Source organism: Pantherophis guttatus, chromosome 5 (assembly GCF_059756535.1).
Source record: "Pantherophis guttatus breed Tessera chromosome 5, ASM5975653v1, whole genome shotgun sequence".
Taxonomy (NCBI): domain Eukaryota; kingdom Metazoa; phylum Chordata; class Lepidosauria; order Squamata; family Colubridae; genus Pantherophis; species Pantherophis guttatus.
The window spans coordinates 93357605-93383417 of NC_142067.1; the positions used below are offsets into that span (position 1 = coordinate 93357605).

At 36.4% G+C, this 25813-nt stretch overlaps 2 protein-coding genes across 4 annotated transcripts in view; one reads left to right on the forward strand and one right to left on the reverse strand.

Moving 5' to 3' along the window:
* GABRA5 (gamma-aminobutyric acid type A receptor subunit alpha5) overlaps positions 1 to 25813 on the reverse strand; it is an 81490-nt gene that overhangs the window by 10841 nt on the left and 44836 nt on the right. For all 3 annotated transcript variants that reach the window (XM_034431370.3, XM_034431369.3, XM_034431371.3), the window contains exon 7: positions 4393 to 4536. In XM_034431370.3, coding sequence (XP_034287261.1) covers positions 4393 to 4536 — 144 coding nt within the window. The remainder of the gene's footprint in view (positions 1 to 4392; positions 4537 to 25813) is intronic.
* GABRB3 (gamma-aminobutyric acid type A receptor subunit beta3) overlaps positions 1505 to 25813 on the forward strand; it is a 232384-nt gene continuing 208075 nt past the window's right edge. The window contains exon 1 of the mRNA XM_034431367.3: positions 1505 to 1620. Coding sequence (XP_034287258.2) covers positions 1520 to 1620 — 101 coding nt within the window. The 5' untranslated portion in view covers positions 1505 to 1519. The remainder of the gene's footprint in view (positions 1621 to 25813) is intronic.

Sequence of the window (25813 nt, forward strand, 5' to 3'; positions counted from 1 at the left end):
TCTTTCTTCCCATGTTAAGAGGCTCCAGATTGAGCTTCAATAAACAAACACATGGAAAGAGAATTCAAGACCATTGTCCTTTACATATGACCAGCCATGGCTGGGTGTAAGTGGGACCTGATATGAACAATATGACACAAATAATGAATTCTGGATATTATGATGGAAAACTGTGTAATATCTCCACAACAGCATTAGAAACCTGAATTTTAAGAACAGATGGATAAAAGCTGCCTATTTAACAAAACTGAAATGTTTGGGTGAAAAGAACTATATCTATATAAAAATGTAAAAATGTAAAAAATGTAAAAAAGAAAAAAACTGATGACAAACACACATTCAAATTTTAGTAAGATTTTAAAAAGTATCTCACAGAACATGTGCCTTAGCAGGGATTGGCACCTTTAAAAAATTCACAAAGAAATATATATATTTAATAAAGACATATATTAAAAATGGGGGAAAACCATACAAAAACATGCTTAATGCAAATTTTAAAAATGCATGAAGTAGTTCTGGTTTTAAAAAGTGTAGTTTATGGAAAGTCACTTACAGGAAGATGTTAGGAAAAGTTAAGTAGTATATTGTGGATTTTCCTGTTTTTGTATCAATACTACTGTGATACAAAGCAACTAAATCTAAATACTTATGAGCCTCATATTTTATACTACAAGTATACTACAAGTATACTGCATTAAAAGCTTCATGGTGCAACTGATTTGTCTTTAATTCATAACCTCAAGCAAGGGGAAGCCTGCATCCAGAGATGGTTCTCTTTAGTTGGACCAAGATGAAGATGTAGGAATTGAATGTGGGAAGCAAAGTGAAAATAAAATGAGAAATTTATCCTTGTCTTTTCTCTTTTTCCTTTTTAGGATTTTGTACATGTCTGTGACTACAATAAAATTGATTTGATTCAATTTTAATATATAACACACATATACACATATACACACTTATATGGTTTTGTCTAACTAAGAAATTGTAATAAAAATAACACATAAACTGTATGTGTTATTTTTATATTCTCAGCTTCAGAAAAGGAAATAACATCTTAGAAATCCTGATTACAGGCATCCCAAAAGCTTGCTAAAGACCAGAAAATCCTTAGTTGACTAATGCTTTCCCTGTGTGAAATCGGATTTCTGTATTTTGTTAATCCTCGGTTACAATCTGTGTCCTACTATTTCTGACCCATGCTGTACTGAGAGCTCAACCTGATCAGAGGTAACCTGGGACAATTGCAAAGCAAAATAGGAGGGGGGGGGAGAAAGCAAGCTATAAAAATATATATATTTGATGTTCAGCATCTGCCATTCTTAAGGAAATTTCTGTGAAAGGTTAATTCCTGGATAAAGCTCTGATTGTGGATTGTCCTCAGAATCTCTTTTGGTCCTTAGTGCAGCGTGAGCCAGAAGCCTTGGTAAGCACTGCTAAGAACTGGATGAGTGCCTGGCAGCCTGGCACATTCCCTGTGGACATCTTGCTCTTAGAAAGCTTCTCCACACAGATCTAGGAGATGCTTCAGGAAACCTTCTGGACTTTTTTCTTGGTGACAGTGAAAGTGAAAGGAGAGCTGCCATTCATTGCAGAGAATAATGCTGCTATAATGGTGAACTGGTAAGAATTTTTTTACGATGAACTTATTTTACTGGTCAATGTTTCCTCCCCCCCCCCCCGGTGAGATCTTGTGGTCTTCGAGTGATCTAGAATTGTGTCTTTCTCTCCTTCTCATTACCATTCCTAAAAGAAAATGAGTGCTATAGCTTTCTCGATTTTAGAGTGCTCTGTGAAATACAGTAGAAGGGAGATATTGTGCTCCTTAATCTGATTGTGTTAAGGTCACTATGATGTTTGCACCGTCTCTCACAATGCTGCTCCTTTCTCTTTATTTTTGCACTTTGGAGATTGTGTGGACTTTCTGAAAAAACTGGCTGAGTTCTCAGGAGGCTGTCATTTTGGGAACAGTTTGTTCATTTACTGATTGAGCAGGCAAGACTTTAAGCACTGCCATTCTTTAATCTTTTCAGATTCTAGGGGATGTGTATGTGTGTGTGTGTGTACATGCATGCCTCTGGGTCTATTACAAATCACTTAAATATCTATTCTCCCTACAGAGTAACAGGCAGCTGACCCCTTTTCTCCCTAAGTTTCAAATTAGCAGGGAACCCTGCTGGCTTGCTATGGGAGCCTGGGCCACGAATAGCAAATAAATCCAGTGTTTTCTTGGGTTGCTCCATCAATTTATTGGCATTCCTTCAAAACCTATAGAGGAAAACGCAGCATGGAGCCACCTGATTCCATGCTCTCAGGCAGGGTCTTTTGTCTCTAATTACCAGGATCCTCAATTTCTACTTCATTCTCAGAAGAAAGGGGAGCATAAATCAGGTCCTACACCTCTTTATCACCTGTTCTTTTTCATGCACGCTTCTCCAGAGACAACAAGAAACCATTGCCTTGAAATCCTCATGTGGATGGCTGGGCTGGCATGAAAGCTCTTTAGGCCTATAGTGCTGCAATGTTCAGCATATTTTCTTCCAGGTACAGAAATGTGAATCCTAGCATCCCTTTCCCCACACATGGTATCTAGACATACTATGAAGCAAGGCCATAACTGCCACATTTCCCTTTTCCTTTGCTCCAAAGTTTTTATTGAACATACTGTTGAGATGGAGGAAGAAATCAATCTATAGATGCTTGCTTGGCTCCTGTGGGAAAATAAGCTGGCAAAAGACATAGCAGTTTAAGTAACTGCAAAGGAGCTCTCCGTTCCTAGTACTTCTTTCAAGCTTGGATAGTTTGTCTGCTACATCTGTTTTATCCAGCAGAAAGAAATGTTTTTTAGCAGAATGTAAGAGGCAGAGCTTTTCAGAACCAAAGGAATATTGCATCTGATGAATGTGCTTTTTAACCAACAATCCATTTATAAAATTGTGGCAACTTTAATAGGTATCTGAGAATTGTTCATTGTACTTTTATACTAAATGGCATTAATTTTTCTTACATCTAGGCATAGTTCTATTGATCAAGTATAATGAAACCTTTTTTACTTCCAATTAACCATCCTATCTATAGCTACCTTTGGGTACATTGTCAAGCATAAATCATTTTAGCATGTACGAATTAAATGACAACATCTATCAGGGCTGTGCAGCACTTCAGATCCAATTCCCAAAACACAGCAAGGAGCTTGTGGCGATATACCCATTCTCATCCCTTTAAAACCATCCTGGTTTTTCTCTCCAGCACCACACAGCAATTCTCAAGGGCAACCATATATTCTAGACAAGATGGAACTGCTTTAAAGAGTTATTTTCATGATTCATTCAAATTTTGAATTGCATCCAAAGTACTGCACGCCCTAATGTTGTGCATCTCAAAACATGCAATCAGCATGAAGCGTCTCCTTTTTTGTTTATTTCAATACAATAATAAGTTGAAAATCAGACCATAATGAAGAGGGAATGTCACATGGTGAACATTATTATAGAGAAAATGTCCAACCTATATTATGTGACTTTTATCATGGTTTTATTGAAATTTGAATCACAATCTGATTTTACACTGGGTGGGTAAAAGATATACATGATTATCACCTGAACAGCATCCCACAGTAACTTGTACAGAAGAATGAGCCATCCTAAGTCAAATACCACAAATAGTTCTTCTATACTAGCCTTCCTGTCTCAATACTGATCATTCAGCAATTCAATTATGACTGATAAAGTGTGAATGGTGAAGTATTGCTTCTGTTGCTTATCTAGAGAGTCCTAAACAATAAAAACTGACTGCCCGGAAAAATGCTTCTCCCTATATTAATCTGCTGTAATCTGAGGATGGAACGGAATGGAAAGGAAATTGCATTAAGTGATGATGTAAGATGGGTTCTTTGCATCTAATGCCAAATTGACTGACTTTTCATGATGAAGTTTTACGAGTGGTAAAATATCTATTTTATTTACATGTACTTGCATTCTACTTTGTCTAAAGATTCCGGGCAACTAAATGCCTTTGCATCTGGTATTTATGAATGAATGACTATGGTAGAACTTGTAGTTTTGTTTTATTGATAGTTTATTGCTTTTACTGAGATAAGATTTTTAAAAATTGTTGTCTGTTTTATTATTTTCTTACCAGTTTGAGATAGTTTTATCAATGGGGTAAAAGAGATACACGAATGTGGTGTGTTCAGGAATGAATGAAACAGGCCACGCATAAGTAACAATCAAACATGTATGAAAATATTGAGGAAGATTCATATTGGGCAAAGAGAAAGGGTCACCACAGGGCAAACCAACCAATATGACTTATTTTGAAAAAGGACCATCCCGTCAGCATGAACTTTAGACCTTTCCTTACTGAATACTGCAGTTCAAAGGACAATTCTGTTACCTGTACTGGTACTGATGTTTTCAGAATCTACACTTTGTCCCATCAGATGATATTGGTTAAGCCTAGAACCATCTTCTGCCACTACCACCGAATTTGCTGAGGTGTTAGTCCACACGTAGATCACTTCTGAATTGGGATAAGCGTCTGGGTTAAAATAAAGAAAGAAAAAGTAGACAAGTGATGTTTGAACTTTAATATTCATATACTGGACTTTTACCTGAAAACTCAAGCTTAATTTCTGCCAAAGTTCAGTTTCAAATTCTCATATCATTATTAAGATTCAGTTCTTGGATATGTGAATTTATATAAAATAATAGAATGTTCACTTCAACTAAAAATAGTTCTCATTTAACAAGAAACACAAAGAAGAGCTTTCAAAGTACTTGGCCTATGTTCACTCCCTTTTCCTGGAAATGAAGCTTTGGTTATTAACAAAAGCACAGAAAAGCATTTATGTCTTACAAATTTATAACCTGCCTTAGGTCTCAATATCCACAAGGATTCTATTTCCCCATTTGTTATGTGAGATTCAATTACTATGATATTTTATAGATGGAAATCAGAAACTGAGAAATAGTATGTTCACAGATTCATTCATTAACCCAAAGTCAAGGGACAGCTTCTGAATATTTAAAAAAAGCAGATACATTTTCATTTTTGTGTTATCCCACTCTGCATGTACAGAACAGGCTGGAATAATTATCTATGCACACACACATAAAGGGAGGGATTATTTCAGAGCAAAAGTAGAAATAATTAATATGTACCATAATTAAATGAACAGACGTCGTGTCTGCATAGATTGTGACCAGAGTTGGTGCAGGTTGGAGTGGCTTCCCTCTCTGCCATATTACACATATATACAAACCTTCTGAAAAGATTTTCTCACTGTTGCAGCATTATGTGCACATCAAAGCATGAATACAAGATGGTAGACAAAGATCGTCTTATGATTGATGCTTGCTTGCCTCTTTTACCAGCAACTACCACAATCTTGCCTGCAGCATAACCAGTTCAGTTTGCTTAGTGCATTAGCCCTCTGAATGTCTTGGGTTGGCACCTGCCTGGTATTACCAAATGAGAAGCATTATCAAGCATCATAAAATCCAGATTGTGGACTGGATTTGTCTAAATGTGCCTGATCACAAATTATGCAATGTAAAGGAGACAGGAAAAAGCAAAAGATTAGTATTAGCACAGGCTTACATTACTAACTGTGGAAACAGAGCTTTGTAGTGATCTGCCAGAGCCTTTCCTCCTTTCTTTTCACCTGGATTTTGAGGTTGAATTATTGGAGTACTCCTGTGCTCCTGCTATAAGGGAAAGGTACTTTCTGCATCTGATGCAGTCTGTGTATTGTCCACAACACACAATATGCATTCATGGCAGTTGTGGGATTCTCCTGGTTTAACAACTGGTTTGGCGATTGCACAATTTGCGTGCACGAGCAGTTTGAAGAAATCTTCACTTCCTGGTTTCTTTGGAGGAGTAACATAGCTGATTTGCGCAGCAATCTGCTCTACCGTGCAAATCAGCTGAGAAGATAAATGTCGGAAAATAATACAGGTGGGCGGGTGGGCCCATCTGAACGCTGGGGCAAACCGGTTCACTCCCAGATGATTGTCGGAGCTATTGGTTTGCCCGAACTGGTCCAAACCGGTAGAATCCCACCCCTGATTCATGGGTTGGACCCCATGAAAGAAAAAGAGAAAGAGAAAAGAGAAAGTTGCAGGTGTGCAAAAGAGAAAGAGAAAATTGAAGGTGTGAGAAGAGGCAATTGGAAAGGCCAACACAAAATAAATCAGGGAGCCACTGATTCAGCCGGTGTCTGAAAAAGTAGGGGCAGCTTCAGAGGCTCAAAAGAGGAAAGCTGAAAGGAGTGGCAGAGCTTGGAAACCATGCCATCTTCTCCAGAAGAGCCAACAATGAACAGCTGGGAGATGCTAAATTCCCTCCAGCTGTTCAGGATAGCAGCATCCAGTGTTTGGCTGTAAAGCCTAAAAACTCCAGCCAGCCTGACACAAAGACAGCCAAATACACAGTGGCTTGAACTCAGGCTGCAAAGTTTTCCCACCATCTAGAGTTGGGAAAGTAGCTGAGCCTGGTAATTTTATTTTTATTTATTAGTTCAATTTATATGCCGCCCTTCGAAGACTCAGGGCGGCTTACAATGCACTTATAGCAATAGCCTTCATTCTTTTGTATATACCTGTTTATTAGGGCTTTTGGCCCCCATAAGCGGTGTTTCTACAAAGTCAATTTATTGCTCCCACAATCTGGGTTCTCAATTTACGCAAAGCTAGACAATGCAAGAAATGGGAGGGGAGGGAAAGGAGTTAATACAAAGTCATACAAATTGTGGCTAAGAATCTTTAAAGTTAAATACATAACATAAAAATTACACCTATAGGCACACAGTAAGAGTTATAGTAATGAAATTCAGAAATAAATGGATTTATCATTAGTTTTATTTATAGTAGAATGGTTATTTTTGTATAACAAGCTCTTTGTGCAACGAAGCAGGGGAAGAAAAAAAGATTCTCCTTATTTATGGTCGTCATTCCACCAAAAGAACCCTTTAAAATATCTCTAAAGTTGCACAGAACTAAATAGGTAACACAATTACCTATTGCATTACCTATTTTTTACAGCCCAATTTTTTACAGCCCTGGAATAGATATTTTAAGTCAATGACAATAGAAAGCTGTAGAGAAAAAGAGTAATAGAGAATCCCTGACACATTTCACATCATTTTATTTCAGTTAATGCGAATACTACTACATACACTACAAAGACAAACCAAGTCCTCCATACTAATCTGGTAATTCCTGAATAGAGTAAATGTTTGATGTGGCTCTTCCACTTCTTTCATTCCTCTTCTTCATTTTCTTTTTCGTATATGTTCTCATCTGTTAGATTGTGAACCTCTTATCTTATCTTTATATTACGTGCTTGCAAAAATATAAGTGTTTAACAGGGGAACATTAGCAAGTAGCAACAGCATAAAAAGACTTATAAAAAGATGCAATTTGTAATGTTGAAAACACTTAATACATACATTTCCTGGTTTCACATGGATATTATTCCTTTTTCTGGTTAGCAACATGTAAAACTGTGCCCAACCCAGGAATAGTGTGAAAAGTACAGTAAGTTTTGGTCTATAAGCAGATACATGTAAAAGTGTTGTTGTTGTTGTTGTTAGTTGGAAAGACATATCTGATCCATCGCGACCCCATGGACAATGTTCTTCCAAACCTTCCTGTCCTCTACCATCCTCTGGAGTTCATTTAAGCTCACGCCAGTGCTTCAGTGACTCCATCCAGCCACCTCATTCCTTTTCATCCCATTCTTCTTTTGCCCTCAATCTTTCCCAGCATTAGGCTCTTCTCCAGTGAGTCCTTCCTTCTCATTAGGTGGCCAAATTGTTTCATCGTGTAAAAGTGTGAATGGAGTCATATTTTACAATGGATCGGAACAGTTGACTCAAGAAACACCTGTATCATAAAACCATATTTATTAATTAAATTATAAAATGGCTGGAAAATGAAATCAAAGCTTTCCCTCTGATGATTTTTCTTTTTTTGTTGTGTTTTCCTGTAGTGAAACAGATTTCTAGGATGACATTCAAGGGATGAGGACAGCAGAGTAGAAAACTGAATTCAGACGATGGCTTGATTTCTCTTTCTCTTCCTTCCTCTTTCCTTGAAAGCTCTTCTTTAGAACCACGTTGACTGGCATACTTCTGTCCTTAGGTTAGCAGAACTATAGGCTGCCATAATATGCACCACCCAATCAGCACCCTATTCTGCTTTGAAGTGAGCCTGGGAACAGCTGTTCTCCCTCCAGTTTTTTATAAGGGGAGCAAGATTCCTTGATCCTGGTTTTCTCTCACAACAGGTGTCATCTGCCTGTGGAAAAGACTACCACCATTTGCTATCCCTCACATGTGATGGGGAGGGTTGGATAATTGTAAACTGGCACCTTGAATGGATGCCAATGTGCATTGGCAAAATGCAGAGTGACGAAGTCACTGGTCTGGAGCTTCTCTGAACCAGTAAACTGTTACTTAGCTATTTTTGAGCATAGGTCTATTGATCATCTGCAGGTCTGTAAAACCTGTTTGTTTAAATGTCTGCTAAGGCTCTTCCAGAAGAGTGTTAAAGCCACATCACCAAAAATAGTTAAGTGATAGGTTGCGCACATGTTGAAGGGGTGCAGGCTGAAATCTGAAAAAACTTTCAGAGAAGACTTTTCTACATCGCCCTGCATCTCTCCTCCATTTATTGATACGTAGGCTGGTGTGGAATGAATAAACAGGGAAGGATCAGTGACTTGCAGGTGAATGTCAGTGTACTGCAAGTGCCTGGCAGTATCAAATTAAGCCCGTGCCCCTCAACTGTATCTGTGATCTGTAATTCAGTTTAAAAGCAGAAACGAGCAAAGTTCTTGTGAATAATCAATAGCCCTGGAAAAGAATGATGTGGTGGCTGTAGCCTGCAGCACTTTGGGGTATACAAAGCAACATGTTTTATTTGCCTGAAGTAAATAAATATAGCCATGCAAAAGCAATGGAAAAACTGTAACATGCTCACTTGGGACATAACCAACAAGGAATAACTGGCAAAAACTTGACTTATTTCATGGTTTAAATAAATCATAATGCTATCTTTTTTAAATAGACAAGTCTAGCACCTATTGTATTGTTATTGAAGACATTTTAAGACAGATCTATCATTGTTCCAGAAGAATGGCACAAAACACCTGAATATAAGGAGCCAGTATAATGCCCAGTAAAGACATTATGTGTGGAGATAAATCTGAAGGTATCAGGTGTCTGGTTCTTTTGGAAACCCAAGTCAAAATAGATATGGAGGACCACAACCAGAGGCTGAAGAGGAGACAGGGCATCTGTGATACATAAAGCAAACAACAGAAGTTGGGTGGATCACATTAGCAAAATTGTAAATGCGATATTGCATAGAATGAACATGGAAGTGAAATTTGGACCATCAAGTCCATACTTTGCTCGGTATAGAATTTCCATATTAAATATGGTTGTCCAACCTGTGTTTGAACATACCAGAAGGTATGGTTTTTCTAGACAATTAGTCTCGCTGTTAAGACAAATTTTGATCATGGGGATCGTGATCATGCAATGGTCGTAAATGTGAAAAATTGTTATAAATTACTTTTTCCAGTGCTGTTGTAACTTTGAACAGTCACTAAACAAATGGTGGTAAGTCAAGGACTACCTGTACTATAGATATGTTTGCATGGTAAGATTTTTTCTTCAGCCTGCAATGGACTTGAGCACACTTAGTCAGTTCTTGGAAGGTTTGGAATTATTTCAAGTGATTTCAGTTATAAAGTTCCTTTCAGGGAAATCACTGCTCTTTGAAAAGGAACCAGGAATCATTTAAAAAAAAAAATCCTGCCAAGTCATAAAGATTTACAAGGTCAGGAAACTCTCTTCCTGACCTTGTGAATATTTCCAATAATATTTTTTATAGCTGAAGGGATTCTGAAGTTGGATAAGGGTGGGACAAACAATGTTTACAATTTAGAAGAGTTCTCCAGAATTCTACAATTAGATTACAAATCTAACCCAGTCCTAAATCTAACACTTATCCTATGAGTTTCATAGGTAGGAATGTATTCAAGCTTGTTTTAAAAGGAAGGCTGCGATTTGGGGAAAGGAAGGCAGAATGCCATTGAATATCCTTCTCTGGCAGAAACCAAATCTGAGCTGTCCAAACCTACAGGCAAGATGATCTTCCCAGTAATAATGATGATACCTACCATTTCAGAATACAGAACAGAGTTGGAAGGGACCTTGTAGGTCTTCTAGTCCAAACCCCTGCCTAGGCAGGAAACCCTACAGTGGAATACATTTCAAGTATTCAATTATTTCAGAATATTATCTCAACAATCCTTATATCACCAAAGGATATAGATTTTTATTTTCCATATTATGTAGGAATATGCAAAAGTGTTTCCTTTTTTGAAAAGCTATTTATTTTTCTTGTTTAAAATCTTGTTTCTCTCTTCTTCTTTTTTTAAAAAAATAGTTCTTAAGAAATACATTCTATTTAATTTTTGCTACCAGTTTTTGTTGAAGAGACCATGTTCTTATTTCAAATGTTGTTTTTTGGTGTGAGTAATTATTTTCCAAGAAACATCTTGACATCATATTAACTATCAATGCATTCAAAATGATGTTCCCTTTTAATAGGCAACTGTTCTCTTGGATCATGTATTGTCCTAGACATTGAGTGAAAAAGTAAAACTGAGCAAATAAAAACAGTTTGGACTGTGGCAATAATTTTGCGATAAATTGTTCCTGTGTGACATAATTTGCTCTGCTTTCCACAGGGGATACTATTAGCCCTTCCAGTTAGACTTTTAACAAAGCATTTGCTTGGAAGTTGGGTCTGACTTTTACCTGGTCTGCAAGAATTTCCTATTTCTTTACAATTTAATTGTCCCTACTCAGTTATGTTAATATTTATATTGGATATTTATTTTGGGATGCAACACTTGATCTGGAATTAGCCTGAAAGTTTATTTTGAACTGTGCTTTGCTGTTGCTGCATAATTATCCTTCAAAAGAAAGCTGCCAGAATTCGCTATTTCAGCCACTATTGTTTTCTTTTGTGTGCTCTTCTGCTACACTTGCCAACTTTTAGTCTATATATGTGTGTGTGTGTGTGTGTGTGTGTGTGTGTGTATGTGTATGTATATGTATATGTATATATGTATATATATATATTTAAAAAGACACCATTGAGCATTGTAATAGTACTAGTCAGATGAAACATCTTTAAAAACTGAAAACAATTAAGAAGTACTGCATAGACTGGAGTTCTTGTATGGAAGACAAATAAAACCAAAACCCTGGGCCAATCTGATACAGCCAAGGATTCAAAATCATTTTATATTGTTGTAATGTCTCCTGCCACTATTGACAGCTTTATTGACTACAAACTGCAAAGGCATCAGGAGGAATTACATCCAACTTGAGCTTGGATATTAACATGTCCGAGCGCAATTTATCTAACATCCTGGAAGAAAGAGGGGAGAAATGGAAGAAGACAAACTTAGAGAATTAGAATGTTGCTAGGAGTCAGGATACTGTCTTATGCAGTTTTAATTTTTTAATTTCTAAAGTACTTGACAGAATATGGTTTTTGTAGAGATTCTATAATGTATGCAGAGCAGGTAAACATGTTAGAATTTATATTTCTGGCTGTAGAAGGCCCAAATCCTTGAATCACTCATAACACCTCTAATTTGAAAGCAGAGCTGGTTATCAGTTAGCTTTCAGATATAATTCAACAGGCTCATTGTCACCTTTAAACTAAAGCCCTTCATGGCTCAGGACATGGATATCTATGGAACTGCCCATTCTAAAAAGCTTTTGCCCACCCATTTACATCATGAAGATTAGTGCTCCCTCCAGATTCCCTGCGGCTTCTTCAGAGTTAGAGTTCTCGGTCCATATCCCTCTTCTCTGGAACAGCATCCCCATCAAGAATATGACTTGCCCCAACTCTATTGGGTTTCAGAATTTCAACAGGAAATGAAATATATTGATACTACTTGACATGGTTCTTCTGCATAAGAATATTATTAATGTATTAATGTGAGCCTCTGTTTTTGATTTGAGATTGTACTTTTTGGTGTTTTTAATGCTGTTGAAATATGGCAGGATTTTAAACCACTCAGAAGCAGTCAACAAACATGCAAGGCATATTCACTTACAGAGCTTTACTAGAGTAAAATAAATAAATAATATTGAAGGACTATGGTGGTACTGTCTGAGCGATCATCTATTTCTGATAGTTTCTGTCCATCCAGTATGATTGGACAGAAGTAGCACACTTCAGGTTTCACCAATTAAACTGAATAATCTGATTTAACACAAGAAAATAGCCCTGACACCTATAGCATCTGTCCTCTAGGATAGTATCCTCCTACTCTCCTGTTAAAATTGGTATGGTCATTACCCTAAATCATATTTTAAAGATATTTTAAAAAACCCTAGTATTTTCTCCAGGTGTTGGGCTAGTGTAGGTGGTAAAACTTTTAGTAAACCTTTAGCACAAGTTAGTTAATATTAATGCTTTTTTCTCTTCTGGACATCATCATTGTTTTCTTTGTTATATTTTTATTTTTAACATTCTACGCCACCCAGAATCTTTATGGAGTTGGGTGACCTTTTCAACATGGTCAACAGACCCTGTAAGACTAGAAAGAATATAATAAAACCAAGGAGAGATTTCAAATTGTGACGTCAATAATGGAATTAATTCAGGAAGAACAAAGACTTGAGTATAGGAACCAGAAAAGATAGTAAAACAAAACTTTGCACCAACTGAAAAACAGCCCAACTAGCTCTACAATGCTGCAGTGTTATAGAGGTAAACCCAATTTTCTAATAGTTTTTAATAAACCAAGTGAAGAAATCAGTTCTCCAAAGCCGGCAATATTGTGAGAGCTGCTTCAGAACTGCTGCAAATCTCTCGCAGCTGTCTTTAAAACCAAGCCATCCACAAAAAGCCATCAATATTTTATTGCAGAGAAATCTACCCACTTCTGAGTCCTGTGACTCCTGTATCATACACTAACTCATACACCAACATTTATGCTTTTGATTCTTTTGGATATTTTATTATAATTCCCATTAGCTTTGATCAGTATGGCCAATGGTGAGGAATCCTGAACCTGTTTCACAAAAAATATTAGATCCAAGTTGAAGAAAGCTGCCCTAACAAGTCAAACTAGAAAGAAGACAACATTTTAGCTCCCAGATTTGCATTGAAAAATCTGTTGCAAGAAATAAAGAAAAACTTGGAATTGTTAAATCTACATACACCCCGCATGTAGTCCTAAGAGGGAACAGCAGTAAGGGAGTTAAGAATTAATGTTATGAGCATTCGTTCCAATGAAACAGATAAATAAAGATTATGTAATGGGCCAAAATTTTGGAGACAAAATGAAAGCATTTATCAATATCAGGAGGAAGTTAAAATAATATTCATAATCATAAAAGAACAAAGGGTTTATTACATTCAGGATCAATAGACTAGTGAAAGACATTCTGTAATTTCCTAGTGATGAAAAATGAATACTTCAAAGGGCAACAATCCATGTGAGAAGTAGCTTGTGAGGCTTGAGGACAGTGATGATGAATCCTTAAGTATATACTATATTTTAAGTTTAGAAAAATTAGAATAGAATAGAATCAATGCTGCTTCAAGTTGAGTGTAGGCTGTTTAGGCTGCCTTTTTAGTTTTATTGTGGAATTTTCACAAAGTGAGCAGCAGTCCTGGAATGTGGTTTTGTTTTCAGATAAAATAAAACCAGAACAAAATCTAAATGTCCAGAATTACCACAACAGAATGGCTACTGTATATATTTCTTCCTATGTGATACGATGATGAGACGTCTAAGCACTGGAGACTTATAATATCTATGCAATGTCTACAATGACAAGCAATTCTTAATTGAATAACAACAGACAACAAAATTCTAAACAGAATAGTTTTAGACATCCTTCTATTCTCTTAATCCCAATTACAAATTGTTACCAATCTTTTCTTCTAGTTATCCTCAACTCCACCATACAAATGAACTATCAGAGAACACAAGTCCCAGTACATGCATGGATGATGAAAGTGTACTCTGCGTGCCTATTAACAAGCAATAATCATAACATGTAATGGTCACCCAGCAGCAGTCATTCTTTAAGAGATTCTAAAGGGAATTTTTCCCCGAATGCAATTCACAGACCTGATTTACACTTAAAAAACTCTATCCAGCTTTGGAGTAATGTATTTAAAAATATTCCCAAACGAACTTAATTTTTAAGAACCCTGTCAGAGATCCTTCTCTAGGATGTTCATTATTTATTTATTCAGTTTTTTTGCCCATAGCAATTGAGAGGCTCTTGATGTTATCTGAATTTCAGTTTGTGAGATCTTGCAATTGTTCTTTTATGTTGGTGGGAGCCAGTTGTGGGACACACTCTTGCAGTGTCAGTTGGTTAGCTGCCTTGAAAAGCTAATGCTTTTTAAAAAGCTTTCTCAGGCTTTTAGTGGAACACACAGCTGCTTTTGCATCGGTTGTTTTTGTCCTTATTGCTATTTTTACTTTTTTGATAGCACTATTTCTATTCTTGCTTCTGCTTTTACTAGTGTCATTATCAATTCAGTCTAGGGATTCTACTTCTTTTATGTACATCGAGAGTGTATGCACCAAGACAAATTCCTTGTGTGTTCAATCACACTTGGCCAATAAAGAATTCTATTCTATTCTATTTTACATAGTAATTCTGTGCAGACTGACTAAAAGTAACTGAGATGTAAACATGTTCATGATTTTATTATCAAGAGTTTTATGATTTAATCATAATTCTTCTCCATTAAGACCGTGGGAAGTCTTCTGGTAAAACTTTTAAACAAGGATGACTTTAAAAAAAGTAACAGAAATTACTCCTTAGCATTTTCTAAGCATGCACAGACAATTTGGGAAACCCATTTAAGCAGCTACACTGAGTGTTCTAGATCTAGAACATATAGTCTAATGAGTACTTGATTTGTACTAACATGCCTCATGAAGCACCCTTTTAAAGCTTTCCCCAGTCATCATAAAATAAAATACATTTAATAATTTGCTCCCTGTTATTACAATCCAAGTCTTCTGCTTGGGATGCTGGCATGATTCTCTCTCAGCAAAGCCATCTCTGTCTTCTTCCCTATTACTCTGCATAAAAAAATACAGTACTGACTTCAAGTGTTCTCAGGATCATGCAGCTAAATCTGATTGTTTCCATGATGCTATTGCACTATTTAAAGTAGAATCAAGAGAAATGTAGTATCTTTGAAAAGCAAGCAACAGTGCAGGTATTGTTTGAAGATGTCTTCTGTTTCCTTAATTTTGTTGACAAAAGCTGAACATATGTCTAATTTTGTGTGCCATTGCTAAAGATTGTCTGGGAGACGTGATAGTTATGGAAATCTTCCTATTGTTCCTGCACAGCATTTGTTCCTGTTTGTTCTCAATTATTTCGGATACTGCAGCATGAAATTAAAATGTGATGCTAACATCTTTATATTAGTCTCTTACTTGATTTCAAAACTTTATTTTTTCCCCCCAAGGCTGAGCATTAATTTTTCTTTTCCATATGACTATTATTCTACAGTGAAATCAAAGCAAAATTGTAGATATTAAATAGCCTGGACATTTGCCTCAATGGGAGCAAAATTTTTTTACTGTAGGAGATGACCAGCTAAGCTCAAGAGAGAGTTCAAATGTGTCATCAGTTATGAGTTCCTTTGCACCCACAAGAGATCTAAATCCAGCTCACTTTGACTTCATTCTATCTTTATCTACCGCCAATTTCCTTTGGCTGTTAGTAGTTCAGATTCTTGTGGAGAGCTTAAGCTTGCAATAAATCTTTATACCAATTTCAACTGGATTTCCTGATATCTCCAGCGCTTGACACGCATTATTGAAAGGATACCACTTCTTACCAGGAACACAATAGATTTTCCACATGTATTGGAGGAGGTGGAGAAAGAAATTATTTCAAGTGCTTGAATAGAAAAAGTTGGGGTTGCTTTCTAGCACAGTAGGGATTATGTAGAATATATTTTAGCATAAATGGCATTTTTGTGTGAGCAGGCTAATCTAACTTTCATAGTCACAAATGCTAAATTGTTTGCATCCAACTATTTAGATATTTTAATGCATCAAAGTTATACTTTTTGAAAGAGGAATAAAAGGTGGGAATTTTATAAATCGATAATGCATTCTGTAAAAATTCAGAGATTTGTTGGAATTTAAATTTTATTTAAATTTTATTTAAATATTTAAATTTATTTAAATTTTAAATTTTATTTAAAATTTTATTTAACGATAGTGAGCATAGTTAGTAGCAACCAATGCTTTACTTCCAGCCTTATTTATATTAACCAATGTAAACCCAAAGAAATCTTTTGCTTTGTTTACAGTTCTCCATCCATTCAATGGTTTCCTAATGAATCTTCCATTTGGTTTTCTTCATTGGAATGGTGTGTAATATTGTAACACTTCCAGTATCTTGCCTAGTACTTCTTTAAACTTGCTGAAAGTAGCTTTCCAAAATCTGCACATGCAGCTATAGTCCATTCTGTCTTTCTATGGGATCTTACTCTAGGATGACACAGCTTGTTTGTCCCAAAATTCCCACTGTTTATTAATCTTCAACCAGGAATTATTTACTGGTAGCATCAGATTAGGAAGAACTGATCCTGTTTTTTTCAACTTTCAGGAAAATGAAGCAGTCAACAGGATCAATGTGTAATATTGAGGACACTGCAGTTTTGGCTGAGTTAGCTTTCCTATAGATGTCTACATAATTGAATTCTCCCATTATTATGATGTTTCTTCTTGATGAATTTCTTTAGTAAGCTCCAGGAAGCGATTATTCAGATCTTCAATCCATTTTATTATAATACAGCATATCCTCACAATAATGTATTGTTTCCTCTTCCTTATATTCTTACCTAAATGCTTTTAGTTGGAACTTATCCTCAAATTTCTGACTCTAAATGCATATACTGTACAGTATGTAACTCCTTCACATACAATGATGTTCCTTCTCACTTTTCATCTCATATGTTCCTTCTGCCTAATTTATACCCTTTAGTCTTTGAATTCCATTCATGAGTTTTATTCCACCAGGAATTTCAGGAATGTCTCCTAAATGATATTCCACTTCTTACTATTCCCTTATTAAACTTCTGGTTCTACTATTTCCTATATTCCATCATTCTTATGTCATACAATGTTCTGCATACCATTTCCAGTCTTGATATTCCTTTGTTTCCCCATACAGTGTTCTTAAAAACACAAACAGTTATGTATTTAACAGTATTTAACAGTAAGAGAGTTGGAAGGGACCTTGGAGGTCATCTAGTCCAACCCCCTGCTCATGCAGGAGACCTGTACTAGGGATTTGAACCGCCGAACTGCCGACCTTTCTGACTGACAAGCTCAGGGTCTTAGCCACTGAGCCACTGAGCCACCTAGTCAGGCATGTTGTAAATCACAAATAATTAAATGCTTTTACAGAATGACTTCAGTGAAGTCATTCTGTACGGGCCAGCTACAGGCCTGGTAGCTCAGCAGACTGATAGCATTGTGATTAACACCAGCTGTCTGCAATTAGTGTAAGTTCGAATCTCACCAGGCTCAAGGTTGACTCAGCCTTCCATTCTTTCTAAGGTAGGTTAAATGAGGACCCAGTTTGTGGGGGCAATAAGCTGACTTTGTTTAAATATACAAAAGTATGAAGGCTATTGCTTAATGCATTGTAAGCCGCCCTGAGTCTCTGGAGAAGGGCGGCATATAAATCAAATTTAAAAAAAAAACTGCTTTATCAGAGAGGATTTCAAATTTCATATGCTATAAGAAAATACACAATAAGGATTTTATCAGAAAGATTTGAAAGCAAGAAGCAATACTTTTACTTAAGCTATTTTCTTTCAAAATCAACTATTATTGAGAAACACTTTGTTTTTAGTAAAAAGAAATTGCTATGTCAATATACTTCTCTGGATCAGACTCTTTTATTTTATTTTCATATGCCATATTTTTGAATAAATTATTATACCCAGGTTTTTATATTCATGGCTTCTGAGATTAGGGTTTGTAGAAAATTGTGCATTTTCCCCAGGAATATGATGAATGTAGAGTTCATATTATCCTATTCTACTGTGAACAATTAGCAATATATGGTAAATAAAAGAGATTAATTTATTAAAATCCATAATTGAGCCACTATTTCTGGAATACCTATTTGGCTCAGGAACCACTACAGTTTATTCCTGATGCAACAGCTGATGTCTGATCTTCTGCCAAGTTAAAATCTGTCATCTGACATTCATGTGTGGTTTAGGCTGCAGTTTGTCAAAGATCTTCTAGATCAGCGGTTCTCAACCTGGGGGTCGCGACCCCTTTGGGGGTCAAACGGCCATTTCACAGGGGTCGCCAAAGCCCTCTCTTGCCCCGCCCCACGCCTTCACTCACCCTCACCCTCTGCCTCTGTTGGATCGCCATTCGCCGTTCACTTACCCCGCCTATTCCCAATCTATTGCTGCCTCCGGAATCCCAGCTGATGGCTAGAGCAGCGGTTCTCAACCTGGGGGTCGCGACCCCTTTGGGAGTCGAACGGCCATTTCACAGGGGTCTCCAAAGCCCTCTCTCGCCCCCCCCAATGCCTTCACTCACCCTCACCCTCTGCCTCTGTTGGATTGCCGTTCGCTTACCCCACCCACTCCCAATCTATTGCTGCCTCCTGAGTCCCAGCTGATGGCTAGAGGGAAACAAACAGTTTAAATTCTTGCCACGGGGCTTCAAAGGGCCGCCCTACAGCTGATCAGTGTTAAAAGAAAACAAATGAGAAGACCGGTGCCTGCAAAAAAAGAAAAAAAACAGCCCCTTTCAGCTTCAGCATAGGTTAAATACCATAAATTGATTTGATCAGCCTCCGGACTCTCAGCTGATTTGCTCTCAGCTGTTTTGTGGAGGGCTCTGTTGCTAGTTGCAAAGAGAGGAGGAGATTTTTTTTTTCCCTAGCTATGCTGAAAAACGAAAATGAAAGTAAAACAGGATCTTTGCTGCAACGTGACAAAATGAGGCAGAGAGAGATTTCTTTTTCTTTTTCCTCACCAAAAAAGGTAGGTGCAAAACTGCAAACAATGGGAAATTTAGAACAAAAGAGGAGGTTCAAGATTTTAAAACACAAAAGAAAAAAAGCTCTATTTAACTAGGGAATTATAATAATTGAGATTCTATTAATTGTATATTGTGTTGAAAGCAGAAATGGTTAAGTTGTGGTTTGGAGGAATATATGGGGGAAATTATTTGGTTTATTATTATTGGTAAATATAATTAATTGATTTGTAAGAAATTGGATTGCATGGAAATAATTGGAATATTCATGTTCATATTGATTGATATACAAAAAAGATAGTTATATAACTAATTGATTTATATTAAAATGTTGAATTTGTATTAAACAACTGTATTACATAATTACATAATTAAACAATGTGAGGATGGATATAAAAATAGATGACAATGGGAAGGGGTATAATATAGAATAGAAGGGAAAAATTGAATTTGATTAAGATTAGAGATGAGGATGAAGGGTAATATTGGTTTTTTTAAAAAATAGATGAGGAATAAATATGGCAAAAAGAAAATATAGAAATTGTAAATTTAATTGAAATGACTAAACACTGGTTAAATTTGTGAACCAGCCAAATACTCTGTTCAAAGAAAATACATTGTATGTTTGTATGTGTGTTTCTAATTATTGCTATTTATTCATATTTGTTCTCTTTTATTCTTTAAAGTTTAACAATTCATTCTTTATCTTAATATCTTTATATTTGTTTGGGGTTGGTTTTCTTCCCATTCATCTTTTTTATTGTACAGCAATCTTTCTCCTCAAACCTACCACCTCTCTCTTTTCTTTCCTTCTTACTTTCTCTTTCCCCCCCTTCTTCTTCTCCTTCCTACTTCCTCTTCCTTTCTCCTTCTCCTCCTCTCTTCCTCCCTCTCTTACCCTCACTCCTACTCTAATTTACCTTCCCTTCCTTCATCCCTCTCTATTGCTGTATCCTTTTATGCATATGGACTACTCAGAGGGCTGAAAAAGTTATTTTTGACTGGTCCTCGCACTTTTGACCAGTCCTCGAATTTACGACTGTCCTCACATTTTACGTTTTTGCCCTAGCTTGTCACCATAGTGAAGAGAAGCAGTTGTGAAATGAGTGACACGATTTTTAAGAATGCTACAATGGGCAAGATGACCAGTCATAAGTGCGAAGACCGGTCAAAAGTGCGAGGACCTGTCAGAAATCACTTTTTTCAGCCCTCTGGGTAGTCCTTTTGTGCATATGGACTACTCAGAGGGCTGAAAAAGTTATTTTTTACTGGTCCTCGCACTTTTGACCAGTCCTCGAATTTACGACTGTCCTCACATTTTACATTTTTTGCCCTATCTTATCACCATGGTGAAGAGAAGCAGTTGTAAAATGAGTGACATGGTTGTTAAGAATGCTGCATGGGCATAAATGTGAGGATGGTCATAAGTGTGAGGACCAGTCAAAAGTGCAAGGATCTGTCAGAAATGACTTTTTTCAGCCCTCTGAGTAGTCCCTATACACATAGCCATGCCCACCCGGTCACATGACCAGCTAGCCACGCCCACCCAGTCACATGACCTCCAGGCCACGCCCACAAAATAAGCCACGCCCACAGAACCGATAGTAAAAAAAATTAGAACCCACCCCTGGTGGGTCACCACAACATGAGGAACTGTATTAATGGGTCGCGGCATTAGGAAGGTTGAGAACCACTGCTATAAACTGATCTGGTACTTGGCCTTGACATGTCAAAAGAAGCTCTATGAAACTCTTACCAAATCAGAAATTCTAGTAAATTCTGATATTATTTTGCCTACAATGATGAAAGCACCTGAATAGTGTTTGTCAACCTCAGCAACTTGAAGTTATGTGAAGGTTGACAAACACTTCAGCTGATCATCATGAAACTTCATTTGATGTATTGAAACACGGGTGTGAAACTCGATCGTGTCACGTGACATATCGTGACATATTGTGATTTTTTTGCCTTTGCGGAGCCAGGGTGGACGAGGCCTGTGTGTGACGCATTCGGCCCACGGGCCGCCAGTTTGACAGGCCTGTACTGAAGGGTTCTTGATTGAGCCCTGATAAGATACAAATTAGCACCTGAAACTTGCTGAAATTTACATGTGATATTTTTTATTTTGATCTTGAAAACTTTTCTTTTTCATTAGTAACATTTCAGACATACTTCTTAGCATTTAGACCCTTATTTTCTTCTGCATTTCCTGTTAAAAGAAATGGTGTGAATATTTATGAAATTTTCCTCCTTAAATTGTAACTCTATTGGTACTTATTCTAACACAAATTTGACTGACTATTGATTAACAGGGGAGACTATCATCAGGGACAATGAATTTAAACTGAAACCAATCCAAATAATGCTGCCACTGTCTTCAGTCATATGAGATTAAAGAAGAAGTCTATTTTTCTAAACTAAATAATGAAAACAGGCAAGAGAATCGTACACAGAACTTTACTTCTTTAATAAACACACCACAGAAGTTAATGCAATAAAAGAGATGCATTATTCAATTTAGAGATGAACACAGGCCCAAGAATGAGAATAAAATATCAGCTGTTAGCAATTTTTGGATGGCCAACAGAATTTAGACTGTAATTCTGAAGCAGCATCTGTAAAATAGTCTCTAAGGAATGGCAGTGGAATAAAAAAGTTCATTAAGGTTGAAACATAAGGTATTCCAATAGAATGAGCTATAATGTTTCTCTAATGAGGTCCTGGTGTTAGAAAAAATGGCTAACGGGCGCATAAGTAGCACAGTGGTTAGAATGCAGTACTGCAGGCTACTCTGCTGACTGCCAGCTGACTGCAATTTGGCGGATCGAATGTTACCAGGCTCAAGGTTGACTCAGCCTTCCATCCTTCCGAGATGGGTAAAATGAGGACCCATATTGTTGGGGGAAATATGCTGACTCTGTAAACTGTTTAGAGAGGGCTGTAAAAACACTGTGAAGAGGTATATAAGTCTAAGTGCTATTGCTATCTATAAACATATAATTGGAGAAGAAAGGATTGGCTATTTTCTGAAGCCTAGCAAATGGCCACAGCAGATGATGTGATATGACACTGAAATAACCATTTTAATATGAATAATGTCTTCAATTCAGACCAAGAAAACTGGTCTGTTAGAAGGCAAAACAATATACAGTCATGGCCGTAAATGTTGGCACCCCTGAAATTTTTCCAGAAAATGAACTTTTTCTCACAGAAAAGTATTGCAGTAATACATGTTTTGCTGTACACATGTTTATTCCCTTTGTGTGTATTGGAACAAAACCAAAAAAGGGAGGACAAAAAGCAAATTGGACAAAATTTGCGGCCATGACTGTATATCAGACTTTCCGAACCTACCACAGCCTACCCACATTTGCCATGTTTAGACTCCACATATGTTGAGGATGTAAGATTGAAGTGTGGTCTATCTTTTTACAATCTAGAAGACATTATGTGCTTAACAGTTCAGTATGAATGATGATGTGATAAGGACAAACACAGCCACTGAAAAGGTGCATCCAGAGTAAAGACATCAAAATCCTCCTCAGAGGATTACCGTACATATTATGAAATCTGGAAACTGAATCACAAACTAGAAAGAACTATGCGCATCCCCTTTCACATTGAAATATTGAAATACTACATGAACCTTTACTTGATTTGATTATTCTGGGCCCTTTATGCTGAGACAATAGAGAGATTTTGATATTCTTCTATGTGATATTTGAAAAATACTATTATGCTCCACCTGAGTTTTATTACCAGTTCTCTCCTTGACTTTGATCAAATCCTTTGATCCAATTCATTAATTGTTGAATCAGGCCCAAGACAGAGCTCTATTTAATATCTCCAGTGTAATAATAAATAATATTTAATGAGCATAATATTTAATGAGCATTAGGTAGATCCAATTGTGTGGATCTACCTAATAAACATGCCATCCGGCTTGTAACTAGCTTGCTTATAAAAATGGTATTAGATATGAATCATTTCCATAATCTAATAAGCAAGATACCAGATTCAAACATGGAATAAGTTTAGTTTATAAAACATTTTCCTATACAAATTCCACTGAAATCTCATTATTGCCACAGTATTTTTAAGTCAAGGTAATCCTTGATTTACAACAGTTCGTTTATTGATTGTTCGAAGTTATAACGGAACTGAAAAAGTGATTTATGACCATTTTTCACATTATGACCATTGCAGTATCCCCATGGTCACGTGATCAAAATTCAGGCACTTAGTGACTAGTTTCATATTTATGACATTGGGGATCATGTGATCACCTTTTGCAAATGTCTGACAAGCAAAGACAATAGGGAAGCAAGATTAATTTAACAACCATATTACTTACTTATCAACTGCAATTATTCACTTAACCACTGTGCCACAAAAGGTTGTAAAATGGGGCAAAACTCACTCAATAAATGTCTCACTTAACAACAGAAATGTTGGGCTCAATTGTGATTTGTAAGTCAAGGACTATCTGATGTTCCATTCTAAAATCTTCCCAACTATCAACATCAGGCTGTGAATATTATTTGGGTTCTCCTTTTCTACTTTTTGGGAGATAGGGATGACCTGATGCAGTTATGTAATACAGTATTTTAATCATTTGAATATTTCTCAAAGGCAATGCATATCTATTTAGAAGGCTAAACTAGAAAGTAAAGAAAATTCAGTAAATTCCTTCAATATCCTACAATGCAGTTCACTTGACCCAAGAGAACTGAACTCATTCAAGCTAAGTAGCTATTCCTGTCAGACCAGGAAGCCATTTTTTACATTTGGGCCTTCAGGCCTTCATGTCTAGGTTTCTATTAAGTATCAGTAGGAATCCTTTTGCTTCAACTAACTCTTCACAATTAGCCTGACTAATCACATAAACTATGTCTTTTCTCTTTCTTTTATATCTATAGCAAGAAACCTTTGGGTTATCCTTATTATACTTCATCGTACACACACCATATGTATAGTACATGCACATCCTTTTGTTTCAGATTTTCACTACATCTGTACAGTCACATTAGCATGACATCCTTTTCCCTGTGTTGGAATAAATTGTGGTTATGCTTTCAGGGAATATAAATTTTATTCTTGGAAATATTTCCCATTATTTGAATGAGCAATAACTTCCTTTAATGCTCTGGGTATGCTGTTTTAGGCAACTAAGTGCCTCCAGGAGTTTCATTTCAATTACGTGACCATTTTTATTCTTTCCGTTTAAGATTCATATTTTCATTTTAATATCTTTCCTTTTTATTCTCAGAACAGAAGGAAAAGTCTCATGGCAAATGGGATGACGAACTTCTAATCACAATTTCTTCAATCTTTTTCAATTAACTCATGATAAAAGCAGAGAACATTGTTCCTTAACCTGTATTAGGGCTGAAACGTTTACCAATTGGGTCTTTCCAATGCAATAATTTATGTTGATTACCAGAATCTGAATAAGTTCTTGCAAGTCACAATTTTTAAGGTCTTTGAAGAGATAAGAAACAATTCTCTTTACAACCTCAACCTAAATGTCATAAAAACAGAAAGGGCAGGAATATCTTGAAATGCCACAAATTAATTTAAAACTGAAATGGATTTTATAACAAGCAGTGTAAAAAAAAAAAAAAGGAGCTGCCCAATGCAGGAGGTGATTCTGGGGGTTAATATGTGGTCTAGGGGGCACGTTGTCACACCATTTTTTAAGTTTGTTAAAGCTACAGTTATGTTAGACATTTTTTTGACATCCTTTTGAACCATTCCCATCGAAAAATAATTGTTTCTAAAGTTTTCCAGCTGTCCAAATACTTATCTCCATTTCAAAAATTCATTACTACCGACCCCAAAAATTGTTAAGCACGAATGTGGATTTTTAGAAAACAATGTTGAAGTACATTTGGTGACTTCAAACTGACAAAAACTGTTTCAATGCACATCTCTAAGCTGTAAGGATGAATTTTAATACACAATTAATGGCTCAGTTAAGATTAAGTAGTATACATACTTATATACTGCATATACTATACTTTAAGGTATCTGCCTAGAGTTATGATATCAGAACAAGTACAGGAGATTAACCATTTTAGACTATTTAGAGTAGCTATTATCTAGTACTATTTATGAAAACACACTTCAAGTATAGATTTAAAAAGATCTAATCAAAATAATCATCTTTTCTAGGCATTCAATAGGAGGGATGGAAATTGTTTACTAAAATGTCATGCTTCAATGGGCATAAAAACTGCATAAACAGAGGAAAATGGCTTCTAATAATAAAGCATCATACTTATTCCTTATAGCTGACACAACAAATATTTGTGTTCTTGGGGGAGAGGATGGCCACAAAATAAATCCAGGTTATATATTCCAGAAAGTCAACATTACAACATTTTCACACACATACACACACACACACAACTTGTTTAGAAAATTTATAAAAGTCTCAAACCAAGAACGAGAAGAATGTAAAAGTTTCAATCACAGCAAGATTACAATCACAGCAATCATTGTCAAAACAATGGCAAGCATTAAGAAATCCATCTTCAATACAACATCCTTAACACTCTATGCACAATGTAATTTAGAAAGTGCACCAATTGCCTGAGCAAGGGGTCTCGTTTATCTAGATATCTATTTGTTCAGACAAAGAAAGTGGGGTAAAATTTTCCTTCTCACATAGCTTTGCTTGAATGCCCTTGGAAAAAAGTCA